The sequence below is a fragment of the Antechinus flavipes genome, chromosome 4 (genome assembly GCF_016432865.1).
Source record: "Antechinus flavipes isolate AdamAnt ecotype Samford, QLD, Australia chromosome 4, AdamAnt_v2, whole genome shotgun sequence".
NCBI classification, from domain to species: domain Eukaryota; kingdom Metazoa; phylum Chordata; class Mammalia; order Dasyuromorphia; family Dasyuridae; genus Antechinus; species Antechinus flavipes.
This window is the reverse complement of record NC_067401.1, coordinates 118,356,464-118,380,300: the sequence shown is the minus strand read 5'-3', so window position 1 is coordinate 118,380,300 and position 23,837 is coordinate 118,356,464. Positions and strand designations below refer to the sequence as shown.

Here is a 23,837-nt window from a genome sequence, read left to right as displayed (position 1 = left end):
ATAAATACAGAGGATTAAAAACTATGTTTCCTGCTGAAAACATTGTGGGGCACTAGTATACTAACACATTGCGGATGGCAATGCAGATCATTGCAATCTTTGCTGATTGTACATTTTGACCCAGTAATTCAATGACTGATAACAATATATCAAAGAGAATAGTTTTTTTAAAAAACTTAATATGTTCAAAGATATCTATAAATCACAAATAAAAATGAAAAGGTGAAAATCACTTAAATTAAACAGACTGTGCTGTATCTATGGAAGTATTATATTGCTATAAAAAATAAAAAGGATGACAAATATACAAAATCTGTATAAAACAATGCCCAAAATAGTATTAAGTAGGATATTATAACATTCACATTTGAATTGTAATTATCAGGACTGAAAAAATATTCTCTAGCACTAATTTATAAGATGGATGCCTGATGTCTGTGTATAAGTTCATTTTTTAAATTAGAATTTATTGAACACAAAGACATTTACAATACCATAAACATCATCAAAATGGCAAATACTTAATTTAGAGGTCCAGGGGAAAACATTTCTAAAAACTAGACCCTTCACCCAAATCAGCTGCAATCTTTCACTGGTTATCATGTTTTATGACACAAGAGGAAGAATGAATCTCAGGGGATTTCCCAATTTACCTCACACAATATGCTTCTTCTCTGCCTCACTTTTGTTCATTTGCCAAACAATGAATTTTGTCCAAGGTTCAACTAATAAAAGAATGATTTCCATCAGAATGTAAGCAGTTTCTGAACAAGTACATAAATACTCTTTGGGCCTTGGTCACTTAGAAGTGCTAATACATGCCCCAATCTTTGTTTCCAAAGTTATAAAACAATTCTGTGTTAGAATGCTGACTATAACTCTATTATTGCAATATGCAAAATACATCTTTTCACATGTACTTGACAGAGAAATTTCCTACAGTGAGGTTTCAAAATGCAATACAATTGGGCTGGTTTCTGAAATGTCATCTTCTTTGCATCTTCGGTGCCTAAATAAATCTTTTGATGAAATGAATTAATTCTGAAAGTGAAAAAATAATATCCTCATGAAGGACATGTAAATGTTCTCTACAGATATATTTCTTTGGTGTAAAGCTGTATTTTAATTTTCCTATAGACACAGTCACTGAATTTAATTCAATAAGCATTTTGTTAAGTTCCTTCAATGTCCAATGCAGGGCAAAAATCTCCTCACACACTAACCTCAAATTTGCATCAACTTTCAAAGGGTCACTTCACAATCATTTAAACAAGAAACACACCAGCAGTTTACATTTGTATAATACAACCATCCTGGAAAGTAGGTACTCCAATTATTTACATCCTCATGTAAAAGGCTCTCTAGAAGTTCAGTGACTTGTTCATGGAAACAAAACTGGTAAGTATCTGTGGAAAAATTTGAACCTAGGTCTCGTGATTCCAACTCAACAGCTTCTCAATAATGGCAGCAGTTTGATTTTTACATATAAGTGAGAGGGAGAAGAAACAATTTCTAGAAATCACAAGAAATTCAGGAGAGCACTTGAGATTCGAATTAAGAATGCACCCATTACAACATTTTGATTGATCTACTGTCTTTATTAATAAACTTCAGGTTTTGATGAATATTTTGCACATTTATGGTAAAAGAGGGATTCAGAATGCTGAACTAAGACAAGAACATAGGACAGTGATTAATAGCCCAAGAAAACAATGTAAAGAGCTGTCAAGAAAAGCTCTGGAAATTTAATGTGATAAATAAAAGCCATTTCCTATCTTATCTGCCTCAGTTCCCAGCACAAATCCCCTTCCCACAGTTATATAGCAATAATAACCACCGAAGTTCTCTAACAAGTTAAGGTTTACAAACTACTTTCCTTTTAACCCTGAAAGGGGTAAATACATTAAGTAATACTCACTTTAGAAACAAGGGAATTGAGAATTTGTGATCTCTCAAGTGTGACCTGCTCAAGGTCACAGAGTTAGTGGCAGAATCAAGAATCAAATCGAGATCTGCTGACTCCCAGATGCAATACTGTTTTCTATATTATCACAAAACAAAGGAAAACTTCAGACAACATAAGTAAATTGTGTGATAGTTGTGGGAGAATGGTAATAACACTACACTTGGAATCAGAGAACCTAGGCTTGAATCTTGTAGGGCTTCCCTATGTTTACATGAGTAAATTTTAGGCAAGCTAAAATCTTTGAACTCTGGTTATCTCCTTTGTGAAAATAGAAATAATAATATTGCTCCTTTTACCTCACAAGGATACTGTGAAGGACAAATGAGAACAGCTGTAAACTTGTAATCTCTACAATTATGACAAATCCAATGAATGTAAACTTCATGTTTACATAAGCAGTCCTAGAATAAGAGAGATCAAATCAGAATTTGCCCCAAAAATATGAGATCCAGGCAACTAATTTATTAATCAGCTATATTTTTTTAAAGAGAGGGTAACATTTTTGTTTTAGTTCTCCTATTGCTAGTTTGTTTTATTTTTTCACAAAAAGAATAACTGGATTTGGAAAAGGATGGAGAATTATTATAAAATATTTATCACCTATTACCTAAATGACATATTTACACATAGAATGTATGTATAATTATATCATGTAGGTGTATGTGTAAGAAAAAGATATAGTTAAATTAAAAATAAAAAAATTAAAATACAATGAAGATAAAATCTTCTGAATCTAATAAGCTAAAAGCATTAAAGAGTCTACCTATAATATTTTGCAAAATAACCCCATAAAAAGAACCTATGAAATGTAGTTAAGTTAGTGCAAAGAAAACAAGTAACTTCTAGGCTTTAGGATGATACTGCCTAGACTATGTCTACCTAATTCAAGGAGACCTTGTGGCTATATCACAAAGACTTAGAAAATACTACTCATTTCCTTATGTGCTTACCCAATATGTACAAAGTGAAGAAGCTTTTCATTCAGGTGACTAGAATAGAACAAGCCTTCTGACTTCTTTTCCAAAAACCATAAGCACTATATTTTCCCAAGATCATTTTATTAACAAAAAGTGCAAACTGTTTTGAACAAGAACCATGAATGATAATATTTAACACCAAAATATCAGACATCAAAAAGCAATTTTCATTAGCTAAAATATGGGCAGATTAAAAGTCTTCCTTTCAAATATTTATTTACAATTATTTATCCTTTTCAGTAGCCTCTTAATTTTCAATGTAGTTTTCACAGTCAATGTAGCAGCTCAAATACAAATGCCATTCCTCAAGGATAAGTTTGGCAATTACTTTCTCCCCAAATTGGTCCAAAAATGAAAAAAGGAAAAAAAACTTTTGAAACTTTCATGTGAATCACTAACATTTTTGAACCTTTAAATTTAAAGAGAATTAATTTAAACTGATGAAAAATATTAAGAGTCAGGGAGATTCTCTCTCAATATTTGTTAAACATGTTGAGACAAAAAAAAAAAAAAAAAAAAAAAAAAAACCGAAACCGAAACAAACCAAAACTGAAACTGCCAAGGGATCAACACTTAAAAGACTAGGAACCACAAGAAGAACCTTTTCAAATCTACCTAATTCTCCTAAAGGTGAAAAAGTTGCATGATGGAATCATTTTATGCAACTAAATTTGGACATCTTCATTTTCGAATGAAATTAGCTAGCTCCTATTAGTCTATGTGCCCCATCAGAGGGTAGAGTTATTCCACTTATTCACACAAAGAGCCTGTAGTACAAAATCTATTCCTAAGTAACTTTTTTCTTGGTCATGAAATAACAGGCATGAATAAATTGTTGATTAAATGTCACAAGTGGGAAAGTGGTCATTTAAACACAGATACTGGAGAGAACACCAAAGGGACAGTATCAACACTGAGTAGGTTAATGAGTGCATGCACCAAACAAGTTAGGAAGATAGAAGAAAATGTCTGGCAATTTATCTCCTTTCAGTTGTAGAAAAACTGCCTTTTGTGAGTGCAGGTTATTTATTAACGTCTAACAGTACTCTTATTATTTTGTTACACAAAGAACTCTTCCCACACTGCTTCTTCTCTCCAGAGTGCACTCAATGCATACCCTCCTGTCAGTTTCAGGAATATTATTGCAGGTGAGAGTGGCAGCAAACAAAGGTCAAGTGCGATCGTTCCTGGCTCTGACGAGAAACTCCAGCCACATCTACTGCACATTTCAGGGTCGTGGTAACTCAAAGCCAATGCCCTCAGTTTGGCAATTACCTTCCACTGCTCTCACCAGTGGTGAAACTGAGGTCTTCAGGGCCTATCTGATCACCTTCGGGAAAACTGGTACAGGTATCTAAGATAAAAAAAATTTTTAAACAGAAAAACTTATTTTTCTGAACACTTAAGTTAGCTAAGTGTGATGTCACAATAATCAAAATGTGTAAGATGACTGACTCTACCCATGGGATTTGTGCCCTCTGTGCAGCTTCAAAGGGAAAAACCAGAAGCATGGTGGGAAAATGCGATTTGGGACTTTGTTCTGCCACTTGTTCCTACCTTCTGGATACTAGAAGGCTTCAGAAGAAGGTAGAGGAATTCATATTAATTAAACATCTTGAGAATTAAGAGAAGGGAAATACCATTTTAAAAAAAATCTGCAAATCACATGATCATCAGCTCACAATGAGAACTCTGCTTTCATTGCTGCCACAATGATACCTCCAAGATAATTGGAATATGTGGCTAAGATTAAAAATAAAGAGCAAATTTTGAAAAGGAGATGAAGTTACTGGATATATATAGTAAAATTAATTGAAGTGTTTTGGCAGATAGCATTGCAGCATGTATAGGGGGCTATAGGCCTTACAGAAAGTACTTATTGGATTGGGTTGCAATAAAGAAAACTTGGTCCTGCTCTTGACATCATCTCTAAGGCAAGTGATTTGCACTCAGGACCAGTACACAACTTTCTTTGAATTATTTACTAGAGAGGTAGTATGAGAGGAGTTTCTATTTTAGGAGGTTCCTACTCAGATAAAAAAAAAAAAAAGCTATTCAATTACATAAAATATTGTGGAAAAGAAGAATAAAATATAAAGACTAACCTAAGAGAAACCTAATAGTACTATATAGTACATAGGGGTTCTTAAAAGTATTTAGAGATTATTTAATAAATAAATTCCTTGTATGATTTTGGTTGTTTTCAACAATACTTACAAATTCTGTCAACCTAAAGATTTTAGCTTCTCTAATTTCTCAGCAGACTTTGAAAATGGTTCCTTAGCCCTATATCATATAATTTATATATTTCAAAGTCATAGCACAAAAGGCTAAAAATCTCTCTCTAAACAAGGAGCTTTATGTTTGAAACCTACATTTATAAACAAACACACTCACCCACCACATATTCATTTCAGTAAGTACCACAGTGGGTAACTAACAAGGCTTACTGCTGTCACTATCATATTTTAGTAACTTAACCATCCTTCTTCACTCATGAAACACACATGGCATTCATGGAAATAAAACCCTCAGAGAGAAATAAAAGAGGGTCTCCCTCTTCCTTAGAAAGAATACAGCTTCCACTGGGAAGCAGCATCAGATACTCTACCTTCCACTGAGGGCTGTCCCATGAAGGTGTCATTAAATCCATCCAAAGGAGCACTCTCTTCCTGCTCTTCATTTTCGGTGTCACACTCAACATCACTATCACTGCTCATTCCTGGCAGAAGCCGAAGAACATGCTTCTGGCAGAGAACTGCTGAAAGGGGTAAAAGAAAAAAAAAACCTAGTAAGAAACTTCATATACATTTGATGATGATAAAGGAGCTAGCATTTACAAACTTATGTTTATAAAGCACTTTGCAAATGTCGTTTCAATTTATCCTCACAAAAACCCTCAGAAAAAAGTGCTATTATTATTATCTCCCTTTTACAAATGAGGAAACTGAGGCAGACAGAAATTAAATGACTTTCCTGGGATCATACAACTGTTGCCTGGAGCAGAATCTGAAATCAGGTTTTTCTGACTCCAAGTCTAATGTGTGATCTACTGTGCTTTTTTTTAAATCTTATTTTTTAAACCATGAACCAAAATGTAACCAAAAAGACATAAATCATGCTATGATACAAGTATGATACAACAGCGTCTGTTTTACTACTCTGAATCAATTACCTACTCCTTCTAAGGGAATTTAGTTAATGAATTTGTTATAAGACTATACAATGGCATAGACTTCAAACATCTGGATCTGTGATTGTATCACCAGGAAGGAAGATGATCAACACTGTCAAATGCTGTAAAAAAGATAAGGACTAAAAAGGCCATTTAATGGGCTACTAAGATATCATTAGTGACTGGACAAAGTGGTTTTAGTTGAATGACTAAGATTGGAAATCTGCTGGCAGTGGGTCTGAGAATAAGAAAGTAGGAAGTAGAGGAGTGTAGATGACTTTCTCGAGGAGTTTAAATGAAGGAAAAGCTCATAAAAATGAGACCAAGTAGCGCTATTCAAAAATGGGGGAGACCATCATGTTGGTAGGAAGCATGAAAAAAAGGGAGAAACCAAAAGTAAGAGAAAGCAAGGGGATAACAGTGGAAACAATTTTGAGGGGAAGTCAGGAGTGAATGTGAATAAGAGTGAATTTAGAAAAATTAAATTTGGCAAAAATGTCTGACCTCCAAACCATTTCTTCATCTGAGATTGGAGTGAAGGAAGAAATACTAGAGGAAGTCTGAATGTCTGGAGGAAAGAAGATCTCCTGAGGAGGGAGGAGGAAGGGAGAAGGGGAAGCTCTCAGACAAAAGCTTCACATTTTCAGGCAAAGTATGAGACAAGTTGCTTATAAAAGGAACAGAGAAGAGGGGAAGTTTGAGTAAAAAGGAGAAAGTCTGAACAGAGAATAGGAGTCAGGAAGGAGCAGAATGTTAATCTTGCTGCAGTAAGGTTCCAGATGAGACTAAACATCATCAATAGGAATAGTTTCATCATTTTCTCAACCTTTGTTCAACAGGAACTTATTCTATAGGAAGAAGGCAGTTGGTAGAAGTAATCCAGGGTTGGTAAAAGAATAAACTGAGAAAGAACAGAGAGATGAGGACAAAGAACAATGTTAATGGTCATAAGACAGAGAAAAAGGTGGAACAATAAAAGATTATAGTTAGATAAGAGATTTTTAGAATTTCTGTACACAGAAATAGAACATCTGTGAGTAATAGCAGAATCAAAGCCCATCTCTTACCTCAAATGGAAGGAGTATATCATGGGAACTAAGTAGAGTGACAAACTGGGAATGCCTTATGTCAGTCATCAATCTGTTCCATGAAAAGATAACATTGGGGGAAACCACATGGGTTTCATAGTTCCAGAGAATGCTGTTCATAGTCATACAGCTCATTGTTATTCTGGATCTGGCTTGGAACTTGCCTCTCAGTATAATGCTTACTCCCCATATACTATTACTTTTCTCTATTTAGCTCCAAATAGATGCCCAGCATGCTTATCACTTGCTACTTGAGTGAACTGATAAAAGTCACTTTCTCTTTCAGAGTATCAGGTTCTTCATCAGTAACATGAGTCTACTGACTAGATAAACTATCCAAAATCTCTTCTATTTACAAATCTATGATGTTAGGAAATAAGAAAACATTCCTTCTATAGAGTGAATGTCTTCCACATATTTGTAAACTCATGTCTCAACTGTATATAAATGCAGTTGAGATGAAGAAAAAAAAAATCAATTTAAAACTCTTACTGAATTCACAGTAGCTTTTTGTTATTACGTATTTTTTCAATCAATAGATGCTAATGAGACTATCACCTGGGCAATGGGGTTCATCTATGACATTAATAGAGGTATCCTACTTGAAAAAGTTGGAAACCACTGGTTTCCTGATCTCTCAGGTCCCTTGTAGTTCTGTGACCCTCTTCTGTGAAAAGAGATATAATTCATTCTCTATAATCAACAAATATTGTTTTTCTGAAGGTTGTAGAACTTTTGTGCAAAACAAAAAAGCTTCCCTAATATTTTTCAAAGGTTTTAAAATTCTAATGCACAATAACCGAAGTCAATGAACAGCTTTTTAACCTAAAATATCTAATCTATTCGATTGAATAGTACGTCTCTGAAAGAATGAATGAATGAAAAAGCATTTGTAAAATGCTATGTGGTTTTTTCCCTATCCCTTCTTTTTTTTAACATTTAGTTTTAATTTTTATTTTTTCTTTATAATGTGTTTTGAACAGAATTAGGTTATCATACTTGGTCAAAAACTTTTTCTGCACCTATTGATATGATCTTGTTGTTCTTATTATTTATGTTTATAGTTTTCTTAATAATGAACCAACCATGAATTTCTGCTATATGTTTAATATTAGGTCTTGAGAATACATACAGAAAAAAGTCTGATAGTCTATACTTTCAAGGAGCTGATCCCCTAAATGGAGAGAGAATATAATAAAGGAAAAGTTCAGCTGTAAAGCAGATGGAAAGGCCCAGAAGTCCTAAGGGTGCAGGTGTGCTATGAATAGCAAGATTGTATCAGTGTTGGATGAAAGTGGCAGGGTTTTCAAGGACACAGAGCAATGATTCTTAACCCTTTTTGCATCAAGTACTCCTTTGGCAGTCTGATAAATGCTATAGACTTGCTCTCAGAAAGTTGTTAAATGATAAATAAAATAGACAAGATAACAAAGAAACCAAATTATAGAAAATGCAGTTAACAAAATATTGAAGTTAGTTTATGGACCTCAAATTTAGAATAAGTGTCACAGAAGCAGAGCAGTACTAGGGTGAGGAGGACCTCAAGAAGCAATATCAGGGCATATGGTAAGTAAGACCTGATGGTGCTTTATCTTACAGAAGGAAAAAAAGCTAGTAACTCCCATTTCATCCAAGCCATGTGAGCAGTAAGGCAGCACAGATGGGTTCTGGGAAACTAGAGGAGGTGTGTAGAAAGAGGGAAGGAAAAGAGGAGGGTGGCAGGGAAGTCTACCCACCACCCAGCTGTCCTACAAGGGTTCTAGAACAGTCTGGCTAGAAATAAGGAAAAAGAGAAAAGACAAAGGGAGGAAGAGTATTGCAAATGAAGGTAGATCTTCCAGAAAGTCAAGAAAAGCCAACTATCTCATCCATCTGCCCTTGTCCTGTCCTAATTTCATCTTAAAGGATCCTAGAAAAACAAAGCCTTTTTAAGAAATCCCCAATACAAATGAAATGACCAATATATTCAATCTAGCTACAATGGTGAAAACACAGCTTGAATCTTTTCCCAAAGAGAAACTTTAGCTCATTTATTAATTGTTATATTTTGGCTAAAAATTTAAATTAAGTATTTTGGTTAAAAAATTTAAACTAAAAATGATTGGGAATAAAACATGGAGAAAGAAAGGGGGGAGAGGGGACGAGAGACTCAAAATCCTTAAATATTTTGACTTTTCCCTACCAGTAAGTAGGTTAAACTGTTAAAATGTTCTTTTATCCTCTTTTTTAGGCTTCTGTCTCCACCTTGTGTTCTTTTACAGTACTGTTACTTAGGACTTAAAAAATCATATTGAAGTTTTAGTATTTTAGGTATAAAAGATTTTTCCTAAACATACTGGCAAGACAAGTTTAAGGGACTATTGGTACTTTAACTTCTAAGTTCAATAGTTTTACTTCCCATTAGCCCATAATACCTCTTTTACAAATCTCCATGAATATGTGAAAGAGGAAGTAAAAAGACAAGGAAGAAAGTAAACAATTACTCAAATCTCAATTACAGTTTCTTATAAATAAAAAGTCACAAAAACTGCCTATGATTACTCTAATCAGAGCCTATTATAGTCCATATTGCAATAGAGAATCATTCCATGATTTAAAGTTGAAAAGAATCTCTGAGATCATCTTGATACAGTAGAAAGAACAATGGATTTGGAGTCCAAGGCTTGTCTGAAGTCCCATCTACGCTCATTATTTGACTTTCCAGCATGTCACTAAAACCCTTTGTCTTCTCATATATAAAATGAGAGAGCTTGGATTATAAGGTTATCCTAGCTCTTCATCACCTTGAGATCTATTCTAGCTTCTCATTTTATAGCTAAAAGAAAGTCAAAGTGATATATTCACAGTCATAGAGCTAGTTAATGGGAAACTAGGACTATCATCAAATTTTCTTCTCTTTAAATAGTACTAAATACCTATCACAAATTGGCCATTCCATATTTTTAAAGTCAGTCGTTTCCTTAGAAGATATGATCATAAAATTAAGATCAAGATTGGTTTTCTACTTAATGAACATAAATTGTTATTCACCTACAGTAGCAAAGTGTCTATTTCTAAACCAACCAACCAGTAAGTATCTACTCAGTTCTAGAAAGGTAACATAAGCCTACCAAGAGTTGAACCGGGGTTCAGATCTTTCCTTTGAAATATATTACCTATACAGACCTGGCCAAATCATGCCTCCTCTCTCTGTCTGTCTCCTCATTTGTTAAATGGGAATAATAACAGCACTTACATAAGATATGTATATAATAAGATGTGTATATGCTTTGCAATTCTTAAAAAACTATACAAACATAAGTATCAGGCTTTGAAGAAAATTCATTTATCATGTATACTTGGGAACCAAATTAACTACCATTATCCTCATACCAGTTTTCTAGGCATTATTACATTCAGATTTCCAGGGTTACCTGATTGTTTTCCAATGAAAATGGGAGATAGATGAATTTAGCAAAAAAGAAGAAATAATGAGTAGTAAAGAAAGAAGACAAGGAAGAATGTTAGGCACAATGCAGGCATTTTTATGTCTTTCTTCTACTGGGTAATACGACAAATAGCAAAGAGTGCAGAAAAATTCAGCAGTTCCTCATATTTCATCCTTACTATGCTGCCAGGAAGATCTAATAGTCAAATGGCCAATTCCTAAGAGAAGTCTGTGTTCTTTTGGTTTGAGCTCTATTAGAATAAATTCTTTCCATTTTCCGATAAAACAATCAACAAAATCTGATTTTTTTACTGATTACTGATTACTAATTAGGTCTAGAGTTCATTTGTTTTCCAGCAGAAAAACACCATCATTTTTATCACTAGGCCGTCAAAATGTTAAGGTTTTCCCACACTGTGATCAGGTTTAAGGTAAAAAACACATTTCATTTAAGGTCAAAACAGTTTCTGGTTTCCCAGCAAGAACCAACACCAGCTGTACTTTGGAACATCACAAAGCCTGCTTTCTCTTGTCTAGAGTTAGCTACTGTCAGCACTCTACAGAGATCTCTCACATGGAAAAATCTCCTGATGTATTTTACTCAAAGAAAGAGCCTTGTTTTCCCCATACTCAGATACAATGGGATCTGACTAAACTTGTCAGGAAGCCTTTAAAGACATACAACATCAAGGTTTCTTCGAGTTGGCTCCAACCAAAGGCAGAATGATACCCGTGGCTGGTACTGAGACTCAAGCCTTCTCTTTCAAGCAAAACAAAAATAAAAACATCCCAGGGAGACAAAAGCTCTTTTTTTGTCTAAACAGCTCCCTCTTATCAGCTTTACAAGACGCTTTCTTTCCTCCCAGAACCTGGGACTTTAGTTATAAGCAAACTGCTTAAGTCTCAACAAATTAGTCCAAGTATTTTAGTCAGTGGAATAGTCAGTGATTATAGTAATCTGGTGTTGGATAAACCCAAAGACTCCAGCTGCTGGGATAAGAATCTAAAATTTGACAAAAATTGCTGGGAAAACTGGAAAACAGTGTGGCAGAAACTAGACATTGACCAGCACCCAACACTCTATATACCAAGATAAAATTGAAATGGGTTCATGATTTAAACACAATGGATGATACTATAAGCAAATCAGAAGAACAATGGATAGTCTATTTCTCAGATCTGTGGAGAAGGAAAAAATTTATGGTCAAAAAAGAACTATAAGATGTTATAAAATGGTAAGTCTGATTATATTAAATTAAAAGGTTTTTGTACAAATAAAACCAATGCAGCCATAATTATAAGGGAAGCAGAAATCTATGGAAAAATTTTTACATCCAATGTTTCTCAGAAAAGCTTCATTTCTAAAATATATAGAGAGCTGAATCAAATTTTTACGAATACAAGCAATTCCCTAATTGAAAAATGGTCAAAGGATATGAATAGACAATTTTCAGTTAAAAAAATTAAAACCATTTCTATTCATATGAAAAAATGCTCCAAGTCACTATTGATCAGAAAAAATGTAAATTAAGACAACATTAAAGTACCACTTCACATCTCTCAGATTAGTTGAGATGACAGGAAAAGAAAATGATAAATGTTGGCGGGGATGTAGGAAACTGGAACATTAATACATTGTTGGTGAAATTGTGAAATGATCCAATCCTTCTGGAGAACAATTTGGAACTATGCCCAAAAGGCTATCAAACTATGCAGACCCTTTGATCCAGCAGTGTTACTACTGGATTTATATCCCAAAGAGATCATAAAAGAGGGAAAGAGATCCTGTGTGCAAAAATGTGTGTAGCAGCCCTTTTTGTAGTAGCAAGGAATTAGGAACTGTGTGGATGCCCCATCAGTTGGGGAATGGTTGAATAAGTTATGAAATGTAATGGAATATTATTATTCTATAAGAAATGATGAGCAGGCTGATTTCAGAAAAACCTGGAAAAACTTTTCTGAACTGATACTAAGTGAAGTAAGCAGAAGCAAGAGAACACTACACAGCAACAAGATTATGTGATGATCAACTGTGATGCACGGAGCTCTTTTCAACAACAAGGCTGATTCAAGGCAATTCCAATAGACTTGAGATGGAGAAACTGAATGTGGATTCACCTTTGTTTCTGTTGTCTGTTTGCTTGTTTTTTGTCTTTCTCATTTTTTCCCCTTTTGATCTGATTTTTCTTACAGAGTATGATGTATGTGGAAATATGTTTAGAAGAATTGCCCGTGTATAACTTATATTGAGTTACTTGCTATATAGGAGAAGGGGAGGGGAGGAAAAAGGAGAAAAAATTAGAATACAAGGTTTTACAAGGGTGAATGTTGAAAAATATCTTTGCATGTATTTTGAAAAATAAAGTTATTTTTATTAAAAAAATCAATGAGAAAAAAAAAGAAAATAACATTCTCCTCACAACACTTTGAATTGGAGTTGCTGCTATTGTTTAGTCATTTAGTGATATCTGACTCTGAATTGGAGTTTTCTTAGCAAAGATATTGGAGTGGTTTGCCATTTTCTTCTGTAGCTCGCTGAACAGAGATAAACAGGGTTAAGTGACTTGCCCAGGGTGATACAGCTACTCTGAGGCTGAATATGAACTCAGGTCTTCCTGATTCCAGGCCTGGTGATCTATCTACTGCACTATATCAAGCTGCCTCAACATGGAAATGGGATGCATTAAAGTATTATCTATAATTACCCTTTATTCCCCCCTTGCATAGTTTAATACTTTCAAGGAGCTAAACCATAAAGTTAGCTCAAAATACTGTTTTTTAAAAAGTATTTTTGCAATTTACAAAAGGCAAAATACTACAAAATAAAAGAATTGATTGGACTAGGTTGTTCTCAAAGTTTCAAAATCAAAATTTGATCAGTGCTATTCACATTCTAAAATAATTTCTTTTCTCTTTAATAAATCTGATGTCCAAAATCTTCTGCTGTTTATGCTTTACCTGCAGTGGCAGCTGTTTAATTAAATTATACTCTAATTACTTAATCAAAATTTATAAGAAGCAGAAATTAAAGGACAAGCTATGTATGTATGCTACCAAAATACCAAATCAAAACAAACCAAAACAAAAAAACCAATGCAATCGCATTTTAAAACTTTACCAACAGCAAGCAATGGTGCAAGCAAACCCTGCAGGTTTCTATATATGGCCTTTTATAAACATTTCCCAATTAATCCTTTCTCCTGGAATAGTGTTGCACCTACAAGAGCACATTGCATTATACTGAATAAGATTGAAGACTAAAATTTTTAGCCTTCTGTAACAGAAAGACCTTCTACAAATGCCAACACCTACACAATGTTGCACACAGAAACTATAGATGGATACTGGCACCTTAATATAGGTTTTGAGCTACAATTCATCAGTCATTGAAATTCAAATGAGTGCAGAGGTGGAAGGCGGCAGACTTAAAGGAAGAAATAATTTTTTTAAAGTCAAATATCATTAAGAAAGTCAACATCCTTTTTTCTCCCCCTAACTTCTAAAGGACACAGCAAGGGGAAATCAACACTTTTACACAGAAGCCATCTGATTGCAAGAGAACTGCAAAATGTCTTCTCTGCCTCAAACAAATAGAGAACAATGAACACTACATGCTGAAACAAACATGCAAGCATGGCTTAACAGAGAAGAAAGCAGTCTGTTATGAATTGACTTTCTAAATTCTAAACACTATGTTCACCAAAGAAAGAAGGCAATGCAATCTATTATTTTTTAAAAGCACACACTAAAAAAATTAAGTTTGCTTTTTGCAGCAATTTATGCGCATTTTCAATATAGTCTCTTTCTCTCTGCATACACACACACACACACACCACACACACACACACACACACCCCAATGATGTCACTTTAGTTGTAATATATGTAATATCTAATAATATCTCTTTTTATGCTTAAATAGTAAATATCAAATTCATAAAATGTTATGCTCAGATTGAAGGTTGCCTTAAAGATTCCTCATAAAGTAATAAGTCCTAGCCTCTTAATACTTCTAACCACTATTTATTTCCATTATTGTTATTATTTCAACTTATTTACCTTCTTCAGGCACAGCTGAAGCCCCTTCAGGAAGTATGGCTTGTAACTCCCCCGTTTCAGAATTGTTTTCCATATCAGCTATTGGTGTCCCTTCTATGCGACATCCTTTAGCATTTGACCTTGGAATATGGTAAAGAGATACTATTTTATTACATTTCTGTATTTAAAAGTCTATTACAATAAATAGCATTATTTCTTATAACTCATTTATATCAGATATACACCCACATGTATGTATATGTAGCTGGGGAAAGTCACTGAAACTCTCTAGCTCTCAGTTTCTATAAGATGAACCTGATGACGTCTCAATTTTAAATCTATGATCCTATTGTCTTGTGTATTAAAGTAATTTATGGTTTACATAGGACTTTTATCCAGTAACTCTTAACACGTCTAGAAATAATTCATTAAAATTTAGCGTTGAGCTAGTGTGACTCATGGAACTTTTGTATGATTTCTACCTTTTTAATAGTTTATTTAAAATTATTTACAGAAGCCTCCTGAATGGGAAAAACATGAACAACAGTCAGGCTTAAAGAATAACATGGCACTGGATTTTTATATAGTCTATACAACTGACTTAATCACATTTACCTACAATGTAAAAATTAAGTACAAAAAGGGATGAATTACTGTAAAGTTAAGTCAGTAGATTATCTACAGATATTTACTTAGCATAGATTACATTATTACTATCAGAAGTACATAATAATGTGAGTCCTTTTAAAAAAATATAGAAATAACATCACTGACCTAATGCCTGTGGGTAAAAATCACACATTGAAAGTTGTTTTTCTCATACTGGGATTGGACTTGCACTGCTGCCAGGTTAGAGGTACTAGCCTTTGGCAAAAATACCTAATGCACACAAGGACTGAATTTATAACTTTAGATTTATCTGCTCTCACCAAGTGACTTAATGAACGACGTATAACAAGGAGCATAATAATATAACATTCTATTCAAATCTTTAAAGAAGAAGGCCCAAACATTTGTTTACACAGTTTCTCTACAATTTAATTCACCAGATTAAAAATAACCTCTTAAATAGCTTTATTCTAAATCAAAAGGAGGGTGCACTGAAAACTGAGTAAGTCAAATGGATGGCAAGACAAATGTCCAATCATCATAAAATGTTTACTAAGGATAAACTGTATGTGGTGTAACCAAGCCACTTCTATAACTATACAATTGTTATTTAAAATTATACACAATTTCTTAAAGAGTGTCTCTAAATTTTATTTCAAGAATCTTTTCAAGTAGATCCAGACAATGCTGTCCTATTGTTTAAATATTTCTTCTATATATACATGCTAAGTAGAAAAGGAGGTAGAATGTCTCATTCAGTAGAACTAAATAAAATATGATGATCAGTCCTGAAAGAATGGAAGACTAAACTGATTGTCTCAGGATTTAAATACATGACTTCTGAAGAAGAATAATTAGAATTAAGTGATATATACTTAATATTTTATAAATTCTAACTATCTCCTTTGGAGGAAGAAAAAAATATATAATCAGAAACTAAGTTGCTAAGGGATCTTCACTTAACCTAAATAAATTTAAAGCCTTAAGAAATGTAAAAGATCAAAGCCTTATTAAAATGTATATAATAGCTATAAATAAAAGCTTCCAAAAATAAAAAGTAAAAAAAATCTGTGTTCTCATATTATTTCCATAATCTTAATTTAGTCAAAATGAGCTTTAATTTAAACTTGATATGACTATTTTTTGCTTCCTTCCACATTCTGAACTGTCTTTTTCTCTGGTCAAAATCAAAAAATAGAAACTCTGAATGCTTATCAGATATATGATAATTTTTTTCTATTTCTCCTTTTTACAGATTTGAGGAAATGGGTAGCTTAATTTGTTAAATATAATAGGCATATATTAAAAAGCAAAATAAAGACATAATAAAAGTAACATTACATTAATAAAAGATATTAAATTTACCCCAAGGTGACCATTTTTCTTGTTTTCTCCATAACAGGTAAACCATTTAAACCTGCAACAATTAAAACATCTGGATCCAAAACTTCACACTGTCTGTCTTCTGCTTTGGGCAATACTTCACAGATGTTGCCATGAGTCAAGGCCCGGGGTGGGCTATGTCTGCTACTAGATTGTGAGCTTCCAGGGCACCCTTAAAAAAAAGGAATGTTCATAGGTTTATTGTAGCAAAATCAACACATTTCCTGGAAACACAGACATTAAAAGTTCTCTTAAATATCCACTCAACTTACTGTTTAGAAATAAGGAAAAAGTATATTAATCAACCAGCCTACCTTTTAAGGACCCCGCTTGGAATTAAATTATTACCTTCTTTTCAAAAAAACACATATTGATAGCTAACTACCTCTTTTAGAATGCTAACTCTATAGATTTAGTCTGCCAGTCAATGATGTATTCCTTTTCTCTTGGTTAAGTATCTAAAGTACTTGTCTTTCCCATTATTGATTAACACCCCTTTCCTTGCTAATTATGTGCTCTCTCAAATCTATTTCATATTTACCACTCCTAGTGCCTATTTTACCTCTTAATTTTATCTATAACCTCTTCTTGTAAATAAATGTACCCCCTTTGTGAATTCTTCCCATGTGAATTACTACTGAACTCCATCATCTGATGCCAAACCCCAGAATTTGGTGCCAGACCTCAGTCTCATCAAGAACATAACCTACACAATCAAATGCTAGCAAAATGGAGGATTAAAAATAAATGGAATTTTATTTACAAAAATGTTCAAAGCCCTGTTACAATAATTAGCTCATCTTAAGCCTAGGACAATATAATGGTATCATGTGATTCCCTCACATGAGACTTTAAAAGTTTATTTTACACAAGAATATATAAATACAACCATATCTCTGATCCCATAGTTTAGAAAAATTGTAATATTTAAGCAAAGATCTGGTGCTTTTTAAAATTACATTTGTACTTTATCTGGCTTCTTTGTTGTAAAAGCAAGATTCAACTTTCCAGAAATGTTTAGGTAATGATTATATTATAGTGTCTATAGATATTAAGAGGAGAAGTTGAGGAAAGAAGCAAGCTTTTCTCAATCCTTGAATAAATATGTAAAACTTCTGGTTGCAAATAAAAAAAAAACCATATTGATCATTAGCAACTGTACAGAGAAACAGAATAAAATATTTTCAAAAATCTTTGGTGGCTCTCCAATGTCTACTGAATAAAGTGGTTTTAAGTATTGATGCTGGAATTCTAAGATCTTAGCACATAATATGATTTCAATCTCTCTGTATAGCCTTACAAAATACTATATTCTATTACAACTAAATCAGACTAATTCTCCCTCCCTTGTTCTCCTTTGTTTACTCCTCATTCCATGCCCTGTGAGTAGAATGGACTCCTGCACCCACATTTATGTTCACTGATATCCGTCTTCTTGCTTAACAGCCCAATTCAGATGCCACCTCATCTTGGAATCTCTTCCTGCCTTTCCTTCAAATGTAAACAGTCTCTTCTCCATAAAAATCCTCATAGAAGTTTGCCCAGACTTTTCCTTCAATCTCATTTCTCCTGAACTCTTTCTCCTTTGTTACTTATTTAAATGTGTAGTAGTCCTCCTATTATATCATGATCTTGAAAGTTAATAGCCTAATTTCACTTATAAAAATGAAGCCAGTTGCAGAAACAAAACTCCCAAACTTTTCACTTATGAGAAACAGAATTAAAACATAATTTTCCATATAAGTAAAGATATGAAATATAATGGCTTCCTTCTATAAAACTAAAGCTACCCCACTTCACCTTAGTTCCAAAAGATCCTTGTTTAATATGTAACAGTTGCCAATTCTTAATGAAATCAGATTAATGCTAAAGCTGCCAACCTTTATATCATATCATGTTTCAACAGCTATTTAAGAAGTAAAATTTTTGGAAAGCAGGAACTACATAATATGTACCTCTATACCTCCATTCTTAGTTAAACAGTTTGCTTTGCATATAGTAGGGGCTTAATGATTTGCAATGAATTAAGAATTTCAACACAAATTTTTATATTGAAAGTCTTGCAATTAAAAAAAAAAAGCAAACAATATTCACCATACAGCATCTACTTAAGCATTTACCTTCAGAGGAAGTCTGACAGTCTCCCTTTGGGCGATGATTGTTTTCCCCACAATCCACTGCTCTCCTTAGTGACAAACTTCCAGCTGTACCAGATCGGGTAGGTTTAGGAGAATTACTTTTCTTATTTGTGGCTGAAAAGATATTTTGATATTTTTTTTTGTATACAAAATAAGAAATACTGCCTCAGCAAGATTCTCTGTCTTCCTATGCAGATAGAGTTCCAACTGCTATCTCCCAAAGAAGGAATTTTTGTTGCTGAATGATTTATAAAGAAATCTTCTAAGAATCTTCCCAGACAGGAGGCTCAAATGAGTTTGAGCCAACAAGTCATTTTATAAACAAAGAAGTGAAATTAATCAGGGGAAAAAAATGAGAAGCCAATGTCCTCTAAAGTAGAGCTACTTGCTATATATGGAAAAAACAATGGAATTGGAAGAAATGTACTGTCTGATTCTGAACAAATTGCATCACCTTTCTAATCTACATAAGAAGCTTGGATTAGATGAGCTCTAAAACTTCATCATAGTATTAAAATTCTATGAAATCTTTCTATAGAAATGATTTCCTCAAGAAATTTGGCCAGCTGGAGAGACTTATATGAACTGATGCTGAATGAAATGAGCAGGACCAAGAGATCATTGTATACTTCAACAACAATACTATATGATGATCAATTCTGATGGACGTGGCCCTCTTCAACAATGAGATGAACCAAATCAGTTCCATTTGTTCAATAACGAAGAGAACCAGCTACACCCAGCGAAAGAACTCTGGGAAATGAGTGTGAACCACAACATAGCATTTTTTATTTCATTCTCAGGTTAATTTTACCTTATTTCTAAGTCCGATTTTTCTTGTGTAGCATAACTGTATGGATATGTATACATATATTATATTTTTAACATATACTTTAACATATTTAATGTGTATTGGTCTACCTGCCATCTAGAGGAAGAAGTGGGGTGAAGGAGGGGAAAAGTTGGAACAGAAGGTTTTGCAAGGGTCAATGCTGAAATTGCATATATCCTGCAAATAAAGAGCTATGAGAGAAAGAGAGAGAGAGAAAGAAAGAAAGAAAGAAAAGAAAAGAAAAGAAATTTGGCCAACACTCTTAAGATAAACTATCTTGTAAAACTGAACTTCAATAAGGACAGAAATTCAAATTCTTTCCTATTAAGGCATTCAGAACTGGGTTGGGCCTTTGACATAGAGATGAAAACTTAAAACAAGGTAATCTAAAATTGAAAGCAAATAAGGATGTTTCTGTGTAAACACTCTGAAATAAGTTTATTGAAGCTTTTTATTTAAATCATACCTCTCTCATAAGGGTCACTGAAAAAAAGTTAGAACTTTTGAAAATTGAATTGGGAATAAATTGAAAAGGGAATAAAATGTGAGCATCTGAAAGACTGAGAGGGAGAGGATGAAGTGAAATAATATTTCTCAAAGGTAACATTTAGCTAACTGTAAAGGTAAAGATGAGGGGGAAAGTGTAATTTTTAAATTAAACTCTAGCTGTAACATTGATGGTAAGGTAAACAAAAAATTTTAAATAAAGAGATTACATCATTCAAAACAGAAAGTGGAAAAGGAATGATTAAGACTGTACTGATACAAAGTAAAATAACCTTATTTTAGTGCAGGGAAGTTAGGAAGGGGAAAGTTAGCAAAAAAACAAATAAACAGGTAATATGTTTAAAAAAAGAAAAAGAAAAAAATCTAATGGTAGGAAAATCAAACAATTATAGTCTTGAATGCTAATGGGTTAATTTCACCTATAAAAATAAAGCCAATAGCAGAAACAAACCCTTCAAACTTGCTTAGAAACACATGGCTTCCTTCTCTAAGACTAAAACTAACTAACTAGTAGTTAAGAGGAACAGTTTGAAGGGATTTTTTATTCAATGAGTAGCAGTTAGCAACTTTTAATGAAATCAGGTTGGAGCTAAATCTGTTAATTTTTCCAATAACAATGTTTCAAAAGCCATTTAAAGAATAAAATATGGGACAGTTAGGTAGCACAGTGCATAGAGTACCAGCTCTGAAGTCAGGAGGACCCGAGTTCAAATCTGACCTCAGACACTTAATTCCATGCTGTGTGACCCTGGGGGCAAATCACTTAACTCCAATTGCCTCAGAGGGAAAAAAAAAAAAAAAGAAAAGAAATTTCAGAATAAAATATCATCATTCCCCAGTTCTCTATGCAGCCCCTATTATAGATGCTAAACCACTATAGAGACAGCTCTTTCCAGGAGATGCTCCCTCTCCTACTACTACAGAGAGGCTTGTTCATCTCCTTTTTCAATCTTTCTTATCTTCCCACATCACTTATATGAACCCTGAAATATACTGGGCTTAAAAAGACAATAAGCTAGCCTTCAAGAAGACCAAGGCTAAATTATGAAACAGACAGAATTTGTCATTAGTACTTTCCCTTTCCTTGTACCAATCTTTTTTCTGCCCCAACGCAAAATTTATTGCTTTGATACTGCCTCTGAGTGTTCAAAAAGCTTCAATGTCATACTTGAATCAGTTCTGAACTAATCTGAAGTAGTCTGTGATTCAGGATCACCTCTCTTCACCCAATTCCTAAACAAGATTACCATCCTTTAGAACCGGATATTAAACTATCTTGGTAAATTACACTAAAAATGTAGCAAATTAAGTTTTTTCTACTACTTTCCAAATTAAGCTATTCTATTACTTCCACCTTCACCTCCACTTCACTTATTACAGCTAATGGTTTTCTGAATGGTTTAAAAAAGCATCCCTCTAGGTTTTTCTCTTGTTGCTACTTTATCAGAGGGAAGCGAGAACCTTAGATGCCCAAAGAGTCCTGTGACAATTATTTCCTGTTCTTTTTAAAGGACTAAAATATAGGGCACCCTTAACTGTGGACCCAGATGACGGGTTTACAGGTCCATCAAGACAAATAAAAAAAAGGACAAGCAATGGGTATCCTGGAACCAACATGGCTTACAAAGGAAGTACTCTTTCCTAAAATCACATCTGATGAGACAAGGTATAATGACTAACCTAGAGTAAAGGTGTACATAACCCTCAACAACATTAATGTTTATATAACAAGATAGATCAATCATTTCTCAGATGAAAAATAGGAAAACAAAGGATAAATGGCTTCTAGATATATATTGGACTACAAATTCAACCTCTCTCACTGTTAATCCATTGCATTAGAAAATATATGCTCTTCACTATACTATCAGCCCCACCTCTATGACAGCTTTAAAGAGTTCTCTGATTAGTGAGTACCTGTCCAGGATTTTCCTGTCTTGAGAAGCCTTATCCTGCTGCTCACTTTGCTTCTTGCTTACTCTCTGGTCTGCTCCACCTCTATGAGAGTTGAAGTGTCTCTGTAAGGGACCATCTTGAGAGCACACAGCCTATCTTATTTTCTTTTTGTATTCCTAGAGTTTAGCATAGTGCCTGGCAAATAACTTTCTATCTAAATTCCTTACCTTTGTATATGTATTAAAATTTCATCCTCTTGACACATCAATACTTCTAAGCATTTATATGATGCTTATAGAATCTTGCTATTATAAAATTAACCTCTTTATATACTATAAAGTTCAAATCAGAAACTGAATTGCTTGAGGAGTTCTTGCTGTGGTAACTTTCTCTTGAAGACAGAACCTTCCATAATTTAGTACATTTTTATTAAAGGGATTGCCTTAGGCACATAATTTATATAATCTTCACCCAGAAAGAACCACAGATCTAGTATTAAAATCAAGATTGTAAAACCCAAGTTTTTCTGACTCCAAATCCTACACTTTACCCTATAGATGAAACCAAAATAAAGAAAAAATTGTTATACAATTAATCTTAAGATTATTGTTGGGTTGGTTTCTTTTTAAATAAGTGAGATGAAAAAGCTCAAAAAGTTAGTTATAGCAATACTAAATAATTCAAGACTTCAAAGACTTGTGATTTCATGTCTGTGGGCATTGTCTTCATTGATACACTGATACACATCTGAAACGAACTGTTCTTTTACTTTAGTAGCTAGGCTTATAGGCCTTGGTGGGGCCAACATTCTCAGAACTAAGTAAGGTTGGTCCTTAGACAAGACATCTGGTCCAAAATAGTCCTTGACAATCAAATACCATCTTTATGAATCATGTTTTTAAATCTAGTCACTGCAATAATCTCTTAATAACCCAAAGAGTTCCCAGCCAACATTCCATCTCAATCCCACCAAAATTAGTCTTTAAAGGATATATATATTCATGCTGTAAGCTCATTTGACAAAATGAAGCTTTTTAAAAATTGTTTTCTCCAAATTGTTATAAGACAGTAACATTTAGAACTGAATAAGACGTTAAAGATCTCTAGTCCAAAGTCCAAATTTTACAGAGAAGTAAAACAGGATGCAGAGAGGTGAAATGATTTGACCAAAAATCTTGTCAGGCTTGAAAACCCAAGACATCTGACTCCTTATGCTAGGTTCTTTCTACTATCGTACTTCTAGTTCCTTAATTTCAAAACTATTTCATAGGAAAATTTACAAGTTCCTTCCCCACTTACAGCTCCTGATGTAACAACTTGTAACTGATGACTTTGTCAGAAGTTCCATTCCAAGATCTTGCAATTTGCCACAGCTTTCTGTTGTACAGGCAGCCAAAGACACCTGATCAGCAGAAAAAGAATTGGACTGGACATCACAGGACCCAGCATTGCTGCTTCTTACTTCTGATAGTTGATTTTTTACATCAGACATTTTGCTCCTCACTTCAGCCATTTGGGTTTTGAGTCTCTTTAGCATCTTCAAGTCTGGAGGGACTCTCCACATTGCCTGTTGTCTCCTTTGATCTTTATCTTTCCGGGCATATGAGGCTTCAGAGGGGAAAAAACTGTCTTAATATTAAAGTTTTAATAATATTTTAAGTTACCTCCTACCCTATGCTACATATATAAATAGATACATCTGGGATATTATGTATAAATGCATTAATGAAAATCAAGATTAAAAACAAAATCACATCCCAACCTATAATATATTAATTTGGGCCATATTCAACCCAACCATT

The 23,837-nt window shown here is 33.7% G+C and overlaps 1 protein-coding gene across 3 annotated transcripts in view; it reads right to left on the bottom strand.

Moving 5' to 3' along the window:
• Window positions 1-1,577: 1,577 nt before the first annotated feature.
• Window positions 1,578-23,837, bottom strand: part of TRIM37 (tripartite motif containing 37) — a 112,517-nt gene continuing 90,257 nt past the window's right edge. For 2 of the 3 annotated variants that reach the window (XM_051994153.1, XM_051994151.1), the window contains 6 exons: window positions 23,335-23,643; window positions 18,783-18,914; window positions 16,645-16,834; window positions 14,692-14,810; window positions 5,555-5,704; window positions 1,578-4,297 (listed from right to left, as the gene is read on the bottom strand). In XM_051994153.1, the coding sequence (XP_051850113.1) occupies window positions 4,215-4,297; window positions 5,555-5,704; window positions 14,692-14,810; window positions 16,645-16,834; window positions 18,783-18,914; window positions 23,335-23,643 (983 nt within the window). In that variant the 3' untranslated portion in view covers window positions 1,578-4,214. The remainder of the gene's footprint in view (window positions 4,298-5,554; window positions 5,705-14,691; window positions 14,811-16,644; window positions 16,835-18,782; window positions 18,915-23,334; window positions 23,644-23,837) is intronic. The other variant, XM_051994152.1, reaches the window with a different exon arrangement.